The following is a 19,474-nucleotide window of genomic DNA, read 5'->3' on the forward strand; positions in this document are numbered from 1 at the left end:
CAGGGTGACACAATGGCTGTGCAGTATGGGAGCAGGCCCACATACAGGCTATGCAAAATATTATAGACCCCAACACTCCCAATTACTCACAAAAGCACACCTAAGATCAAAGAAAACAAAAAGCAAAATAAAATAGAAAAAAAAAAAAACGAAAAGTTATTAATAAAAACAGACGCAAGCACAGGAAGAGGGTGTGGCAGGGACACGTCGTTCGGTTTCATAAACATCACTTCCTCACGGGGTGAGGGGGGAGGGGGGAGAGGAGGAGGGGGGTAACGTTAGAAGACTGCATCTTGCCCTCCACGCACGGCACAGGAAACAGGAAGTGGCGGTCAGGGCCGCCTCAATAACAGAGGAGCCGTTATCTCACACACGCAGCCCCCATGTGTGTGTGTGTGTGTGTGGGACTTCCCTTCACGGAAGCCCAAACAACATTCAGATCCCCAAAATCTCAGGATGTCGGCTTCGGATTTCCTTCACCAGGGTCAAGGTGGCATGCCAAGATGTCAATAGGCAGTGAAAAGATTTTTTGAAAATGTTATTTATTTATTTATTTATTTATTTTTTAAGTGCACGGTTGTGGTCAATCCCGTTCCAGTTCAGAGGATTGGCGAAATGAAGTGAAATTCAGCTCATTAATCGCCCCTGGTTACCGCCTGCCAATGGCCTTGCCGCCACTCAAAAGGGCAGGAATGCAGCCGGGGCGGTCCCAGCTTCCTGAAGAAAAGCCAGAAGGAAACGCACCGCTGCACACCACCCCGAGAGCACCTCACCGCCGTTTCCTCAACGTCTCCCCAACACAACCACACCTTTTCTGTTATGCCAAGCGGTGCCTTATACAGCTCTGGAAGAGACCACTCCATATTCTTTAAGAAGAATTGGGGTTACTCCACTAATTGTTGATTGCCTCTTAAGCAAAGTTAGCATTGAATAACGCAAATTAAATGTGTTTAGTTATGCATTATTCAATGGACTGTACAACAACACTGTGGTTTTAGTATTTTGACCAGTTGTCATTTTTCACAAATAAATGTTTTGAATGACAATAAGTTTTGTTTGGAATTTGGAAAATGTGGTCAATAGTTCCAAGAATATGAAAAGCAATATTTTACACAAAAGCACACACACATTAACTGTGAAACTGAAAATTTGATGGGATCACCTGAACTTTTCCAGCGCTCTACTAAACAGGAGGCGGGGAATTTTTCCAATGCAATTAACTCATTTGACTGAACTGAAATACTCGAATTGAAACGCCTCAGCCAATTGGTCGCTTCCTGCAAACCAATGGGAATCAAGCCAGCTGTGTTAATTAGGAGACAAGACTCCATCGTCTGACAGGTTAAAATATAATTGCACGCTGTCGCAAGCCCCCAGCCCTGCTCAGGCCAACACACGTATGCGCACACATGCCTGCAAACACACACACCCACACACAGATGCACACACACATACACCCACACCCCTCAACCCCCCCCCCCCCCCCCCCCACACACACACACAGTTATCTTGAAATCCTGCAGTTTGCAAATCTGTGGCAACACCCGTGCATTGAAATCAGGCAAACTGCGCAGTCTCCATTCTTTCCCGTTCACTAATCAAGCCAACTCCAACAATGCCATGTCACCGGAGCAGCCCAAACCGTGTCATTACACGCATTCACGCTGCCGCAGAGCACGACTATTAAACCGAGCATGAATAAGGACAATGAAAGAACCATTCTCCCAGTTAATTAGTAATCAGCTGACAAGAGTGGACCAGAATGGAGAACAACAATACACCTCCTTTCACCCAAGACTCCGAACAATGGCTTCAGAAGGCATAGAAAAAAACATCAGAGGTAGAGGTGAACGCAGAGTTTTTTTCCCCCTTCATGGTCCTAAGAGTGCAGGTGTGCTCTAAAAGCAAGAGGCTGGGCTGCTGGGACTTTCCCCTGGAACTCTCAGAATCAAACGGCTATCAAACTGACGAGAGGCGTTTCATCACCATGACAACAGACTCAGACCCGCCCACCTGTAGCACAGCTGGTTCCTGGTGTCCTTAACACAGAGTCACAAGACGTACAGAGCTTCACCGGTGCCTTAACACACACAAAAGCTAGGGCCTTAACACTCATAGAAACCAGAACATTAACACTCAGAAACCAGAACACTCAGAGAAACCATCCCACAATGCATTGTGACCCAGCCTCCAACTCCAATGTGATTAAAACCGATACAGTATTTACATAGTTTTAATCTGCCTTTTAATTTTATACAATCAGTCAGCAACTAACGAACGCACAGGACAGTGACTAAAAAAAAAAACCAAGCTGTGGTTATCACAGATCCAAGTGATAACCACGGCGCTAGGCAACAGCGCAACCTGCTATGTGCACCTGGATCAATTCTCTCTTCTGCAGTCGATCTAAAGTAATGTCTCGGTGACAAGCACGTCTTAAATTCCCGCCCTTGGCTCACTAATAATGCTGACCAGGCCAGGCTATTCTTAGGGTGACCGTAAAACCACCCTAAAAACGTGTGAGAGGCACATAAGACAGAGCGGATAAGTGGCTTTGGTCGATTGTAAAGCCCGCGGGTCGGTGCGACCTTCACCTCCTGGGTTCTGCTGTCCCACAGGTACAGGAGCAAAGAGCTCCTCTGGTTCAGCCTGGGCGGGGCCACTCAAAATGGCCGACGCAGGCTGGGAACCTACATTTGCGCGCCCTCCCCTTTAGACTCTTCATCTCCCTGCGGACAAGCGTGCGAAAACGCAACTATTCCAACCTCTCCTGCAAGACACGCATAATGCCCCATATCGCATTTATGATTAAGAGACCAGCCTATGCGTATTACAAGTCTGTCACGTACAATGAACTGAAGTAGTTACTTTTTTTTATGCCATGTGGTTTTTCATAAAAAAATAACTACAGAACTACACCTAAAAATACACTGTAAAAAAAGCTGTTGGATACAACAGGCTATGATATCATACGAGTTAGATACAACAAACTATCATCTCAATCCATAATGGTGTCCTAGATTAGATTAGATAAGTGAGGAGGAAGTTAACTGAAGACAAATTAAAATTCCTAAATAACTTCTGGCTGTCGCCGCAGTAACCCGTATATTAATTATGTTCTGCACAATTCATGCAATTCAAAATACCATACATTCTGATACGTGAATAAAACCCTGAAAAGCCCCTCTCATGGGTGTCCTATTTTTAGCACATTCCATAGTGTTTGCCACAGTGCTGAAGGCACCATATCTGAATGCTACTGGGACATCCCATCAGAGCGTTTCCAGGACAGAATCAGTGCTCGTACAGGAAAAGCACAAATCTGTGGCCCTGAAACAGGCTTCCGGCACTGGAGTCTCAGAGGGATTCATTCTCCTGCACTGGAATCAGAGAGGGATTCATACTCCCGCACTGGAGCCAGAGAGAGATTCATTTTCCTGCATTGCAGGCAGAGAGGGATTCATTCTCCTGGACTGGAGGCCAGTGAATGACTCATATTCCTGCATCAGACGATATGCACTTTGGCCGACGTTTCGGCTGTCATAAGCCAATGAAGCAGCACCTTCCTCTTGCCGGAAATCCAGGATGAATGTGCATCCAGTACATGCAGAGAGAGTGTGTGCATGTGCATGTCTGTGTTAGCTAGAAGATTTCAGTTAGGAGACTGATCGCTCCAGGAAACCACGGATTGCCCAACAGTGCGCCTGGCGGTCAGCTATATAAAAGCAGGTAGACCAGTGACAAGCGCAAGAGGTTATAAAAAAAGCTGGTGGACAGTAACGGGCCAACAGGCTGGCACACAGAGCAACAGGAGAGTCATTTTCGTCAGATAGGTCATCGCTACACCTCCAACAGTTTAATCTACAGCAAACTGCAATTTTATGATTATTCATTAGGCAATAAAGCAATATCACTGAGTAAATATGGTATATACTGAAATGGTTAATCAGTACAACGAGAAAGGATTTGGCCAGGGAGACACCCTGGAGTTGTGACTCCTCATTGGATGAGTAGTGACTGACAGTTGAGAGTTCCAATCATTACATACTTCCTGTCACCTAACACCTCCTCCTGTGACAAACACGTCAGTACATAGGAATGTCACTAAGTCAGTAAACTCAATTCCCTCCATTAACCTAATTTAGTTTCATTTAACCCTTTAAGGTGTAAGATCACAAATATGTTATTAGAATGTTCTTAACTAAACATTCTAATGCTGATATAACCACCCTCCCTGGTAATTGAAAGCAACAGTTCTAGAACACTGACATGCAATTTTGAAAAAAAAAAAAAAAAAAAAACATTCCAAAAGACCTACTTTTCAAAGGGCTAAAGGGATCTTGCTCTTTCAAAATAGCAACTGATAAATAAAATGCATTATGATGATGATGATGATTATTATTATTATTATTATTATTATTATTAATGCCATATTTCCTGAACTTTCATAGAGTCAGGCTGCTGGGTGTTAGCTGTATAATGTTCAGCTAATTAAAATCATTTAGTTGATTTGGAACTTTGTGATTACTTCTGGACCTTAGCAATACCTAACGTCATAGGCAGAAATGATATATCCATGCGCTTGCGTGTGTTTGTGCTTGAGCGTCCGCTTGCGTCGGTGAACGTTTGATGGCACCACGTCTGTTCTTCTCCGGAACATTCCGGGGCAGGTCATTGTCCTGCGTGTTCTGCCATCTGTCAGGGTTCGGCGCGGTTAGCCTCGGTCCTCAGGATGTCGTTCCCAAAACTTCCGAGGGGGAGAACAATGGCGGGTGCAGGAGGTCACGCACATCTTCTGGCGGCTTCCGATGTCTCTCCTCCCCCCCCCCCCCCCACCCCCGCCCCCCATTCGGCTTTCTCCTCAATCTCTGGGTGCGAACCGAATTCACTCGGGACTGTTTGTGTTATTGATGATTCATTTGTCCGCCTACTGCACACTGCAGAGCCGGAGTTGAAGGCCAAACAAGTAGGAAAGTTGTGAAAGGCGTCATAAACGACTCCCGGAATGCCCGTTCCATAGGAACGCCTTTTTAATAAAGATCTAAGCGGCTAAGCTATCAAATGCCCTCCCGCCTCCTTGATTGGTGGAAAAAACTGGAAGGGGAGTGGCCTGGAAACAGCATTTGGGCACATAGGGTACAAACAACCTCCAACCAATATGAGTCAGAAAAAGCTTTACTCCAAAGTACATGCCACCCTGGAGATTACAGGACACATTACTTCATAGGTGTGTTTTCATTGGACAGAACCAACCCATGAACTGCAAAGGGAATGAGCACTAGTGGAATAATCTCACAGCAAACATGAAATAAAAACAAGGCCACGTACTAAAGTATCGCAGGTGAAAAGACAAAAGCGAATAAAAAAAAAAATAGCGTTTGCTCCTTCACGTCCACCGCGCTCCATTCTGTTAATCATTTCCCCGATCATATATCGAGCAAACCGTCGCCTGGAGGGAGTGAGAAATTTCTCCTGATAAGGGTGCCGCCATTGAGCAAAGCGGAGGTGGACCTCACCACTAAAAAAAACCAGAGAACATTCGCTCGCTCCCGCTATCTGCGCGAGGGCGAGCCAGACCGCGAGACTGGACCACGCGCTCGGAAGCTTCCCCATGGCCTGCTTGAAAAGTTTCAAAAGTGTCATCTCAGCACTTTACAGAACATTTCATCAGAAGAACATGACAACGAACACGACGATGAGTGGAAACCCATATCAGAATCACGGGATCAGTCATCAACCGGAGATGTACTGACCAGGGGTGTCGGTCTGCAGCTCTGAATTAAAAAGAAGACAACCAAACAAACTGCATAGTGACACAAAGGGTAACAACATTTCCTTCTGAATGCAGCAAGGCTTCGAGAAATACATCGCTCTGATTATGATACAATAAAAGAAAGCCTAACCTTACAGGAAGTGCTGTCAGACAGAGCTGATCTATTAGCAATAATAGACCACGGCGTGAAGACCAACACAGCGATGCAGTATTAGCTCAAAGCACACACATATATAGCCTATCACACCATATACCTCTAACCCCGTAAAGCCTGAGTATATTTTTAGGTGATCACTGCCAATAACCACGGTCCCAGAAATAAGCGCTTATACCCCCAGAGACATATAAACTACAGAGATGGATCAGGCTCAATTTGAAAGTATCATTAAGTACCATTACAAAGTTCTGATTTATGGTACTGCAGTACGTTCGATTTTACTAGGTGTCCGTGACTTTAGATGAGGATTTGGAATTACTTTTTCTTCTTCTCGCTGAATCTTTATAATACCATATGACTTCACGTTAATATAAATGCATTTATCAAAAGTAGTGAGTGTGTGTGTGTGTGTGTGTGCGTTTTGTGTGTGTGTACGTGTGCGTATGTGTGTTTTTGTGTAAGAGTGTGTGCACGTGTGTGTGTGGGGGGGGGGGGGGGTGGAGGCGGGTTCCTGTGCTAAGCAGGCATTGAAGTACCGTTTTCACACACACTACAAATTGTGATAAGATGGAGATATCCAGCTCCTCTTAGACTGTTTATTTTGCCCGCAGGTCCACTGATTTCTAATGGGTGAGAAGACGCATCCTTTCGACAGCAAACACGTAGACAGCCTCCATCCTCTTCACCTCTGTTCTCCTTCCACTTGGGTGAGAACCACAGAAGCCAGGGCCCGCAGCCCTGAGGACGCCCCCCCACCCCCCCCCTCCCAGTAACCCCTCATGGAGATCAGCTGCCCATGACATCGTGACCCGCCATTCTTAACCGACGAAAATGAGGAACCGTGAAGAAGAGTTTGCCAAGCCGAAAAAAACCGCCACCCTCCACCACGCAACGGCAACGCCGTCGTCAAGCTTCTGTTTTGTTTACACAACACCTCCCACCCCGCTTTGTTTCTTTTTTTTTTTCTTCTTCTTCTTGCAAGGGATTTCAAGGGCCAACAGGAAGCACGTTTTGCAAACCTCGCGCAGCGAAACGGCAGACGGGGATCTCCGCGCAGAAAGGGAAAACAAGCGACCGTTAGCACAGGCAAGCCTCATTCTGAAACGCGGCGTTGTGCGTCCAAATAAAGGGCTCCTTGAGACGCGTTTCCATTCCGCTCAGACTAAACAGAACATTCCCTCAGCCCCCCTGCCGTCAAACAACAAAGAAGGGAATTATGGGACTGATCATCTCCCCCCCCCCCCCCCCCCCCCCCAAAATGCCACCCTCTCAGATACTGTCAGAAAAGTTCAAGCTTTCGGAGGGTCTACGTTTTTACTGGACGTAAGGTCAGAGTAGGCGGGGCCTCCTACATCTCTGCGGCCTGTCCGCAGGCTGGGTGGGATGCCAGGGGTGGAAAGGCTCATTATGTGGCACATCTGTCTCCAATAACGGGGGAGAGAACAGGGCCTGGGGTGCTTCTGGCGTGAGGGGGGGGGCGGGGGGGGGGGGGTCTTTCCTGCTACCGAATACGAGGGACGTGCAGATGTTCCCCTGAAGGAAGAAGGGGGTGTGCAAACACACACATGCTACCACACACACACACACAAAGGCGCAAATATGCTCGAGTCTGCAGGGTAGTGTGTGGCTGGATCTGAATCGAGACCTAGGTCAAATAACCATTTAAAAATTCCCTTACCTTTCAGGAACCAGTAATATTCTGGTAGGTTACTGACAATTTAACAAGAAACATCATCATCACGTTCATCAGTGTTCTCTGCTTTGGTCACTAATGACTCACTGAAAATTCCAAAGGATCTTGAAGGAGTGTTTGCAGATCTGATCAAGATTTGATATAAAAGATTACAACATTTCAAATAAATCTATGACCCACATCCGGTCTTCAGCACTGCTATCACTTAAGGAAATTTACAAAGCTATCAAAAGAATTTCACCTTTGATACTGCAACGAAGAATGAAACTGCACCATGCGGAAACTTTAAATCCACGCATCCATGCACATGTGGATGGAGGAATTTGTATATCTGGGGCTGTGGAAACAACATGGCGGCAGAGTAAAAAAAAAAAAGGTAACAGCCATGGTTTAGGTTTCACCAACACCTCTGCCTGCGTGTGACAGACCCGCCGTATGACACAGCTTACCGCCAGCGGTCTGAAAGTGAGATTCACGTTTCGGCAAGACGCTTCCTGAGAAGCTGCCGCTTTCACAAATCAAGCTGTACGAAAGCTCCTAAAATAGGCTTTATCGGTCCTCAGTGGTTTGTGGCAGTTAACGGGTTACCTTCAAACGACACACACAGAGGAGAATCTGTGACTGAAGGACACACCAAAAAAAAAGTCTATTATTGACCATCAGTTGTCTTTGGAAGCTGGAAGTCAAGCAGTCTGTGTAACACATCATTGCAGACAAATTAAATTATAGACATCTAAGTGCTGCTTTATTCGGCCATTACTGGGAGGGGTCATATACAGTGGAGAATTTGAGTACCATCAACGGTATCTTGACAAATAACATGTTCTTATGGTTTAGGATTAATCAGAAGGAAAACAAAATTTAACAGATGCCAATCAAATGTGTATGAAGGTTAACTATGAATAAAAGTTTCAAACCATGTCTGAAAACAGGGGGGGGGGGTTTGCTTAAGTTATGGACAGAAAAACAATGGTGAGAGTGAAGGTATCTTAACACTGCCCTATGCTATGTGTTCCAGGAATACGTAGTTTGTCACCAGCATTACAGTGAATTATAAAAGCGGTCCCATGATCTCGGAGATCCACAAGACGCTCAGGACTTCCCGCGGGCCTCACGAGCTCGCTGTGATGAAAGGCGTCAGGCTGGAAGTGCTCAGCGCTCAGCGCTCAACGCGACAGGGAGATGAAGAGGGAGTCACGCGTTCCGCCCGGCTTATCGCATCAAACATCCAGCGCTCCGGGGTATTCGCCGAGACAATTCTGACGGCCCGTGACAGTCCGGGCAGATTACGTTACTGTCATCCTGCAGGCGTGCTCATCCAGAGCGACTGACACAACTTTTGCTCCTTTTTTTTTTTTTTTTTTTTTTTAAACGTAGTATCCATTTATACAGCTGGATAAGTACTGGAGCAATTCAGGTTAAGTACTTTGCTCAAGGGTACAACAGCCTAACAGTCCTAACCTGGGAATCGAACCGGCAACCCCTCAAGCTTACAAGCCCAGTTCCCCACCCATGACATGACACTGCCACCCCAAATTCGACCCACTCAACGTTCCTACAGATTGCTTCAGTGGCACTGGTCCCAGCTGCGTGTCACCCTGCAGGACTGCCAGTAAAAGTTAGCACAGTCCCGGCTGGATAACTGACCATGGAGCTCCAACCCCACCCCACCCCCCGCCCCACCATGCACTCACTAGAACACTGCCTTATCAGAATGAACCACCTATATTGGAATTTTTGATGAGGACTGTGCCAACCTCCTTATCACACCCACAGAGAAGACAGGAGAGATAATCAATGAGCTCATTCGCTAAGCTAACGATTAGCGGCTCGAAGAGGAGGACCAACTTTCAAAGGGAAATTTCAAAAGGAATCATCCGAAGAGCCGGACCTTCCATAAAAGCACAGCCTTATGTACAGTCACAACAATGCCCTTTATGAATCTGGAGGAAAAAAAAGAAAAGAAAAAACCATAAACACACACAGTGCGTCAATAGAAAGGAACACAGCAGGGATGGCCGTGAGGGCGAACACACCGTGTTGAAACCGACACTTTCCCCAACACTGTGACACAGCACCAAATCCACACAGGCAGAACACAATGTACCAGGCGTGATTAAAACGAACACATTCAAACAACTGCGATTACACACACAGAGTCATACAGAGTAACACACCAGTTAGTCTTGCATTTAAGATACAAAGCTGAAAGGATGGGGGATGGTCGCACCCACGCGACTGATTCTGGTTAGGCATGGAAGCTCTTATCGGCTGAAACGCTGGGATTGAACTCTGTGCTGAGAAACGACCATCAGCACCAGTGTAGCAACACTGAAGCACGTAGCAGCCTCGCTGCCCTGATATACTGTAGCCTGGCGGTATACATGAATCTGATGATGCTAGCTTTTCCTCAAGCAGATAGCTTTCCTCGAACCCTGAAGCTGACCGTGCAGAAATGTCAGAGGGCCCCTTGGTCCCCTTAACTGAGCGGTCTGTGGAAACATCTACAAGGAATTCAATTAACTTCTTTCACCCACTGGCCAGAACGTGGACTGTAGAAAAAAATCACCAGCCATTTCCAACATTTTACCAGCCACATTACCACCTTTTACAAAATAACACAACCTGGTTGGTAACCTGCCAAAGTGGCTGCTACAGAAGGAAATCTCTTAAGCTACAATCAAAATTTTACCAGCACTTGCCTGGGGCTGGTGTTACTTTCACACCCAGATCTAGATGACTGGAAACACAACGGTGAAGTCTTCTGGTGCTTCAGTGATGATGCAGGGTGCATTTTCCTGGCATGTTTCGGGTGCACTCAAACCAGATTGCTTAATACCAATAAGTAAAGATTGTCATCAATCATCTTTTACCCCATGTACTGTAGAAACATTTTTTCTCACAGAAAGAACCATGTCTTTTAATATGACAATGCCCCATATGCACAGAACACAAGCAACCTCCCAGTAGTTAAGGAACAAATTACCCATATGTCATGGCCTGCTAAGTCAGCAGATCTGAATCCAATCGAGCATGTATGGAACATTCTGGAAAATTGCATGAGACAGCATTTTACAAATCCAACAACTACGCACAAGTTCACTGGTTTTCTCATGGAAGAGGGGTGGTGTATTTCTGGTGCAAAACCCTAGACGGTGGTAGACTCTCCATGCCATGGCATACTAGATGCATGCTGTGACCCAACGCTGAAAAAAGTGGCTTCACATTAAGCATTGTACCTGTTCTCTACTTGTAAATTGGTTAACCAACTGAAGAGTAGATTTATTGGAATGTTTTTCTTTTTTTTTTCAAAATTCTAAGTCATTGTTCCAGTTTCTTTCAGTCACCAGCAGTGATTGTTACGTCAGCATTAGAACGTTCAGTAACCGCACATTTGTGACCTCACACCTTAAAGGGTTTTAACTCTATTCTCTCTGGGACTCCAGGGGTGACTGTGAGTGAGTTGTGGACTGTGACTGCATGGTGAAACACAGCTCTGGAGTTCCCACACAGGACAGAGAGAAGCCTCGCCCTTTGACCTCGCTCTGCCCGTGCGGCAGGACTACGCTGTATGTATATGTAACTGAAGCGGAGCAAGAAAGCTGGCATTTCTGCCACAGAAAGCGAAGTTGATCAGTTTTTTTTTTTATTTCTTTTTTTGACCACAGCTGCAGCTGTCATGATTCAGCATCGCATGGCATTCCCAACAGCTCCCCATTTTATAAATGCTGCAGAACAACACTGATCGCGATATGAAAACCTGAAGCTGGTTCAACGCTTACATGAGTAGCAGCCATGCAGGAAAACCGCCATTTCCATACTTTTAATCTTATAGCTTGAATGCTGTTTGTGTACTGCCATCCCTGCAGATCTGAGGTAAATGCACAGGCCGAGTGTAAGACCGTGAACCCACTGGTCAGGGGTCAATGCTGGGACACAGGCACTACCTGATCCATAGCAGAGAGAGTCTGAGAAACAAAGGCCCTCATCATTAGATTACTGAACTGCCACATTAATGGGAAAATCAGAAAGGGAACATTTCCTAGGATGACCTAGTCTCTGAAGCGCAGTGAATCCCACCCCCACCCCCCACCGCCCACCGCCCCAACCCCCAAGATTCAGTCCCCTGAAATCCAGGATGAATGCTTTGAAACTAGCTCAAGAATGTCCTCCTGTGGGGGCCACTGGCCTTAATGTTCAACCTACAAACACAGAAATACACCCCAGACATTAAAAGGGGTTTCAACTTCAACGGAAACAAAAAGCACTGGGTACCAGCAGCAAACTGTACAACATGACAAAGAAATAAAATGTTACAATGGAGCAATTTCACAGAAGCAAAGAGAAATGCAATCACAAAACTTGCCCTGTGGCAAAAAACTTGACATTCATTATCTGAAGAGATTTTACTAGCTTGGGGGAAAAAAACTGCTGAATATTATCATACAAATGGCTTTTTTCATCTCCGCCATGTCATACAGTATACCTTCCATTATCTGGAGATACTGTTGTCACTGTTCAAGTGTGAAGGTCTCTCTCTATCACTCTATCTTCTGGTCTATCTCAGTTATTCCTCTTTTCACTGTATGTCTCTGCTCAAGCTACTGTTTAACCTCACAGGTCCAACTTTAATAATGACCCCCCCCCTCCACCAACCACCCCCCCCCCCCCCAGCCCCTTCATTTCTCAGGCCCACTAGACAAAAACGCAACTCTCACACGAGTAAGGAATATTACACCAGCTCCCATTTAAAACACCCGTAAGTGTAATTCCATGAGCACCTGACCTGGCTGCCTCAGGATGGTTTAAAAAAAAAAAAAAAAAAGGTAGCTGCTGCAGCAGCGTAATTCGAGCGCAGATTCGATCATCTCGCGGGGCGAGCGTCGCTCTGGAGTTTTCGCCTCGTCCGTGACAAGTCAAGCCACGCAGCGGTCTGCACACCCCCCAAAGTCAAAAGCCTCCCTCGCTGCAACCCCCCCCCCCCCCAACAGACCCTGCGCACCGCGCCAGTGAAGCTCAGGCCTCTCCATCCTCTCACAAGCACGCAAAATTAACGCAGCATTGCAGCCCAGAATGCTCTGAAGCCCTTTGGTGGAATCATTTTATCCACAGATATGAAGCACAGATCTTGCCTTACAAGCACCTAACTCTCATCTTCCTCTATCCATATGTCCTTTCGTCCTATCTCACAGCCTCACAGCGTACAGAAAATAATTAATATGTAATTCTATATTTATGACACCTTTCAAAACCAGGGTTACAAAGTGCTCCACAACAGAAGGCCAAATTTTAAACAAATAACGTCATGTACCTAACATCACATGCAGGACAACGCATAGACAGGAGCTCAAGAACCGGGAAAAGCAAGAGAATGAAAATTGATCTTAAGGCGTTTTTAAAAGAGGTTGTCAAGTCAGATCGTTTTACGTCCAAAGGAAGACTGCTCAAAAGTTTAGGGGCGCAGACAGTGAGCGCACAGTCCACGCTTGGTTCTAAGCTTGTCCTAGGGACAACCAGCAGTCCTGGGTCAAAGGGCCGAAAAGGCCTCACATTGCTATAGGGGGACAGCCATTCAGAGATATGCTCAGGGGCTTTGCCATAAGTAAGACAAAAAGCAGCTGGAAAGAAACAAAAGGAAACTAAACAGTTTTTTTTTTGTTAACGCTGAGAAGTTACATGATACATGATTGCAGCTTTCTTTACTGTATTAATCTTTGCCTATTCAGCCAGGCAAAGATTCCCGAATTCCAAGCAGACACACCTCTCTGAAATTGAGACCTGCTCTCACACTATTGTTGTGTTGTAATTGGCTCTATTGTGATCCGGGGCAAAGTTCACGGTGCGGTTTATTAATCGGACGTTTGACGGACAGGACGGGACTCAGAAGCTCCGGGGCTGGCTGGGGAATGCTTATTTGCACATTCTGAGCGGCAGGAATCTGTCGCGTCACTGCGAGGTCTGTCTGTGATGTGGGGGGGGGGGGGTGGGGTTGGTACTGCTGAGTGGTGGGGGATGGGACGGGGGGGGGGGGGGTTATGACAAACGAACTGCACCTCTGACCCAGGACAGCAGGCCACCGTCAGCGAGGGCCGACCGGCGGGACGTCCAGAGCTGTCCATGCCCCCACCCCCGCCCCCGCCCCCACCCCCGCCCTCCGCACAGCACTAATGAAATCGCAGAGAGGTGCAAATTGAAGACTGACTGACTGACGTAGCTTAGCCAAAATGACCGAGGTCACCCACCACATAGAAAGAAAAAAAAAAAAGCACACCAATCACAGCAGAGCTTTGGTAAGACACGAAGTCGACCTGCAGCAGACCAAACCCAAACCGCGTTTGTACAGAGCAGGAGAAACCGCGGTGACTGCTGCACGCACAGAGTCTCGATTAATAACATGAGATATGCGTTTCGATCACGTCCAGTTCCCTCGCCCCCCAACCCCTGCTTTTTTCGATTCGGCCCATCTGTCACACACCCCCGTGTGGAGGCTCAGTCTGCGGAGTGTTGGGGATAGCCGCTGCCACCGCCGTCTCATTCTGGGGCCCGGTCACCGCACAGCGGCGGCAGGGTTTACCGCCAAATGAAAAAGAGGGAAGGTAACGCCAGCCGGAAGCAGAGCGCAGCGCTTGTGCAAGGGAAGCGTCGCCACAGCAACCTAAACATTACATACTATTCTCTATTGATGCCAGGCTCAGCTTTACCATGATGAAGCATGTCGGGGGTGCTGATTTCTGGGGAGAGTGATTTGTGTGGAAGGCTGACGGTGTGGCTAAAAACTGTCTGGGTTGTGAGGAAGAGGAAGGGGGGGGGGGGGGGGGGCACCAGAACAAATATACAGAAACCACCACCCCCCCCCCCACATTCAGTCTTCCGGAGAATTCCTGAGAGGCTGCCAGAGGACGGGGGCGTGGCCGGCCCCTCGGACACCGTCCCGTCTGTTTCTGACCCGCACAGCGGGCTCAGGGACCCAGGAACACAAGAGCTCTTTCACCGCCCGCCCCGCCCCGCCCCGCTCCACTCCGCACACAAAGCCACGGAGGGGTCTCCCCGAAAAGCACGGCACCTCCAGCGAACGCGCCGCGCAACAAAACAGCCCCTCCCACCTACCCCACCACCACGCCGCTATTGTTGTGCGCCATCGGCCAATCAGGAGCCGGTCCTCACGCTCGGTGAGATTCGGGGAGGGGTTTAGATGGGTGGGTGGGTGAGTTTGTGGGGAGGGGGGGGTGGGTCTCAATGCCAGGGGAGGGGTCTGTCTGACATTCATCTATTTTGAAAAATCATTTTCACCCGTGTTTCCTCACAAAACCCCCCGCCCCCCCAAAAAAAAGCAAGTATCACAATTCTGAATTCATCATCTGAATTCATTCACACCCGATTAATATTTCATTAGCGGCTCAAGCAGGCTTATCTGAACGTTACGCCAAAGACACTCCGCACTCCAAACTCTTGATGAGGGGGCAGTTTTCAGTCTTTCGTATAAACGGGCAAAATTATGCCAAAAAAAAATTTTTTTCAAATAAAGGAAAGGCAAGATTCAATCCGATAATTCCTCCGACAAAGAGGTTCATCTCCTCAACTCTCAAGCGCGGCAGATCTTTGCGGAGTGAAGTGGAGGGGTTTCTCCCGCATAGCAACGCGTGCAAACAAAAGGCTTCCTTACCTTGGAGCTGCTTAAAGCGTCCCTCCAGCTGGTTGTAATTGAAAGCCGTCTGGCCAGAGAAGCCGGGGACGGGGCTGGGGCTGGGGCTGGGGCTGGGGCCGGGGCTGGGGCCGGGGGTCAGGGGGCCAGGCATGCTGGAGGCCCGCTGCAGCTCCATGGTCTGGACCCGGGGGGCTTGGGTCTCCAGACCCCGCTCACACACAAAAAAAAATTAGCCGGAAAAAAAGAAACGATTTGGGGGGAGAAGGGGGAAGGAGAGTCTAGCGGTTCGCGGGGCTCCTGGACTGCAGACTCAGGTCAGGTCCCAGACAAAAGGGAGAGAAAGGACCCAGGGGTCTCCAAGCGGCAGTGTCCCGAATCCAGCGGGCTGCACCTCTCAGCACAGCGGTGTGCTCCTCGGATTGTTCCTCCCCATTCAAAACAGAGCCCCCCCTCTCCTTCTTCCTCTGCCCCACTCCTCCCCTTCAAACGGTCCCCCACGGGGAGGAAAGAAGAAGAAGGAAAAAAAAAAAACAAAACCGCTACGTTTTCTCACAAGCGCCAAGTTGCAGGGAAATCCTCCAGGGCAGGCCAAAAGAGAAGTTCTTTCATTCTTTCACTGGTGCAGCCACAGAGAGAGAGAAAGAGAGAAAGAGAGAGAGAGAGAGAGAGAAAGAAAGAGGGACACAGCAGGCTCTGCCCTCCCGCACTCAATGGAAGGCTAATAGACACTGCACACCTTTCACACAAACCTTTGGAAGGAGGGGAGGGAGGCAGGAGCCAGTCAGCGGCCATGTATTCAGCGGTGATGTCACCGCCTCATTAACATAAAGGGCAGTGGGGAGGGGGGAAGAAAGAGGAGGAGGAGGCTGGGCCAAACCAAGTCTCGGGAGAGGCTGGGGGGTGGCTGAGCAGGACGTTCCATGCTACCGAGGAATGCTGCTCCATTCGAAGGAAAACACTCGCCCCTAGCGCTTCGGTCGGCGCTGGTCCTCGGGTATGTGTGACTAATTTCCTGTTTAAACCCCTCCCCGCAGCATCCTGCGTGGGGGCCGTTTGCGCGACCACCCCCCCTCTCCCCAGAGGTCCTTTAAGAGAAAGAGAGTGTGGGCAGAAGCAAAAATGCGGTGGCTTTTGAATGGTGGAACAAAGCCGCTGGAATTACAATCGCTCGCGGAGAGCTCCTTGTGACAGAAAGGTCTCAGATTACTATCGTGAGGAAGTGTCCGTCTCGGGGCCGGGTGTTCTAGAGGCTCCAGCCTCCCCCCCCAAAATATCCCAGACACCCCGCCAGCACAGCAGCTCGGAATTTGGAAAGAGAAAAGGCACCGACCCCAGCATCCCACCACTGGCTCGGCTAAACAACTCTAATGCCATTAATGAGCTCTAAATTTATCACCGCACTGACTGTAATTATGCAATCCGGTCTGTAGTTCTCTGCAGTGCACTGTGAAACATGCTTTGGGAACATGCAAAATTTAAACAAACAACATGCAGATTATGATTCCTTTACAATAATAATAATAATAATAATAATAATAATATTAAAAGAAGGATAACCTGTGTTGCTGCTCGGTAAGTAAAATTAAATGGATTGATCATATGACTGAACTGGAGTTTTACAGAGTTATGTTTGTGTACTAGACAGAGGGGCGTGGTCCAGCCGGTGGGGGGGAAGGGGATTGGTGTTTGGGAGTTAGGGCAAACATGGAGCTTGCCGTACGGAGGGAGCAGAGACTCATTTTCCCTGAGAGAGAGGAGCATCTCCGCTCAAGGGTGAGCGAGAGAGGGGTTTAAATAATTCAGAGGGCCGTGGAGCACAAAGACACCCGGAGGGGAACAGACTGAGAACGCCCGCTCTCTGATCTCCACTCAGACACGCCGCCCCTGCTGTAACGGTCAGACGCCACAACCCCCCCCCCCCCCGCCGCCGCCGCCGCCGCCGCCGCCAAGTTCTCACAAGCTGGTGTTTTGGGCTACTCTCCGCCAGAAGCGCTGAGGCTGGAGAAACCATGTGGTTTTTAGGTCACGGCATATTTTTATAGATTATATTTTTCTTCTTAAGGCTATGTTATGGACGGAATCAGTATATATTCAGAATGCGTATTCTGGATCTCGGTTAACTTCCCGTAAAGCTTTAGTGATGGTGTATATATATATATATATATATATATATATATATATATATATATATATATATATATATACCTACTGGTCTGGGAACGTTGTTAGCCAGATCTGGAACTCTGGCTCATGTGAATCTAGTGAGAGCCTGTATGGTCTCATATACTGTAAGTCACTCTGGTTAAGTGCATCTGCTAAATGAATGCAATGCAATGTAATGTGTAACGCAACCTGCCCAACCCATTTTATATGCTGTGGCCGATCCCTTATAACATTTCTGTTACATCCATTCCACCCATACTTTATACCAGGCTGGCCAGGGGAGGATGGGCTCCACCTCTATAGCCGGGTTCATTCCAAAAGTTCTTCCCATCTGGGAGTTTTTTCTTGCCAATGTCTGAGGGTTTTACTTTTTTTGCTTGCTGTTTGGGGCTTCAGGCCTGGTTTTTGCTCTTTCTCTTCTACTCTGTAAAGCGTTTTTATGACAATTTTTCATAAAAAGCACTATACAAATAAAATTGATTTGATGTGATTAATATTCAGAACAGCACAGACAAACCGTGGAAAAGTGGCGTCTGTCCCCTAGCAGTGGAACACACAAACACAGCCACTTTGTCACATGAAACCTGAACTCAGCTGTAAGCTTGGATCACGCACATATCTGGAATATTTTCAAGTTAAATGCTGGTACTTGAAATCACTCTTGCAGACCCCCATGTTATAAATGTTGGTGACCATAGATATTAAAATTGTGAGCTACCTGTGGGAATTTCACTAATGTCCTCCAAGGTTGAAGTACTTTAAATAAAAAGTATCCGACCCAGGACTTCTGCCTCCTTGTTCCTGTGCAGTGCCTGAACTCCCCGCCCTGACAGAACACCACGTGCCTGACCCGAAAACCTCACAGCGATAACGCAATCTGCATCGGAGCAGCTGATGCTAACAGCATTCTTTCACAAGGCCTCCCTCCCTTCCGAACAAAGGGTTAAGAAACCCAGTTACACTCGGGAAATACTCTGCTCCATGTTCACAACTCAGGCAGCTCAGTCTCCCTAATGATGAAGCTAAAACGTCTCAAGTCTTCCAAAAAATTAATTGAAGTGGCCCAGCCTAGAACAATATTGAGACAATGGAGCTTCTTCACTGTACTATAACCAGGGAAGCTCCTGTTACCAACGGGAACCGGATGCAATTAAGAATTACAGGAGACAGAGGGAACACAGCCGGATATATCTGATTAGTCTACACAATCCGTTTTAAGGTCCCAACACCGGGACCGGGACCGTTAACGGATTCCCATAATCCCATGCAAGCCACCTACAGCATTCCCCGGCATCTTTCGTACGGCTAGCGCGGGCGCAGAGGGCGAGGAGAAATTCCTTCCCCCGAAAGCGCATTCCCTCAGACACCAATTCCCCAAAGCGCCGCCATTACCGCTTATTAAACGCTTACGCGGGAACGCTGAGTAAACACCGCCGTGTGCGTTAGCGGGGCGGGGCGGGGCCGGCGCTCCTGATGCAATCACGTTCCCCCGAAAGCGCCAGCAGCTCCGAGCCGCCTGGGCGACGATTCCAATGAGCTTTCAGCGCACGTTTACCCAGAACGCACCAGGGGAGAGACCCTCCGCAGGTCCCTCAGCTGCGGGACTGCGAGGGGGAAGAAACACGCGAACGGTAAGAGACTGAGGAGGAAGCACTAGGACGCACAGTCTCAGAATTGGGAGTGCTGATCTAGGATCAGTTTCTCATGGCTATATACTAGTTTTATTCATTATGAGCAAAAAGCAAAACTGATTCAAGATCAGCAATTTTACAGGCCTGTTTTAGTTTCGCTGTTTTAGTGACGGTCGACTCCCACACCAACTCATTATCACAGAGAGAGTCAGAGGTCACATCGCCATACACATTTGGCATTAGTCATAATTTATAACTAATCTTTCGAAACATTTCACAAAATTCATTGCTTCACAACCACAAGGAAGTCCACCTGTCAGCACAGCACTGCACATCATGCTGCATTTTATATTTCTGTCGTAAAAATTTTGGGCATCCTCATTTTAGCCCTTACGTCGAAAACAAATGTATG

At 47.8% G+C, this 19,474-nt stretch overlaps 1 protein-coding gene across 3 annotated transcripts in view; it reads right to left on the bottom strand.

Annotated features, from left to right (window-relative positions):
* LOC118218246 (spectrin beta chain, non-erythrocytic 1-like) overlaps positions 1–19,474 on the bottom strand; it is a 107,795-nt gene that overhangs the window by 43,934 nt on the left and 44,387 nt on the right. Inside the window, exon 5 of one of the 3 annotated variants that reach the window (XM_035400783.1) lies at positions 15,287–15,378. The exons of 1 other annotated variant lie outside the window; for it this stretch is intronic. In XM_035400783.1, the coding sequence (XP_035256674.1) occupies positions 15,287–15,378 (92 nt within the window). Of the gene's footprint in view, positions 1–15,286; positions 15,444–19,474 lie in introns of those variants that run through there. One more of the 3 variants, XM_035400781.1, reaches the window with a different exon arrangement.

Source organism: Anguilla anguilla, chromosome 18 (genome assembly GCF_013347855.1).
Source record: "Anguilla anguilla isolate fAngAng1 chromosome 18, fAngAng1.pri, whole genome shotgun sequence".
Taxonomy (NCBI): domain Eukaryota; kingdom Metazoa; phylum Chordata; class Actinopteri; order Anguilliformes; family Anguillidae; genus Anguilla; species Anguilla anguilla.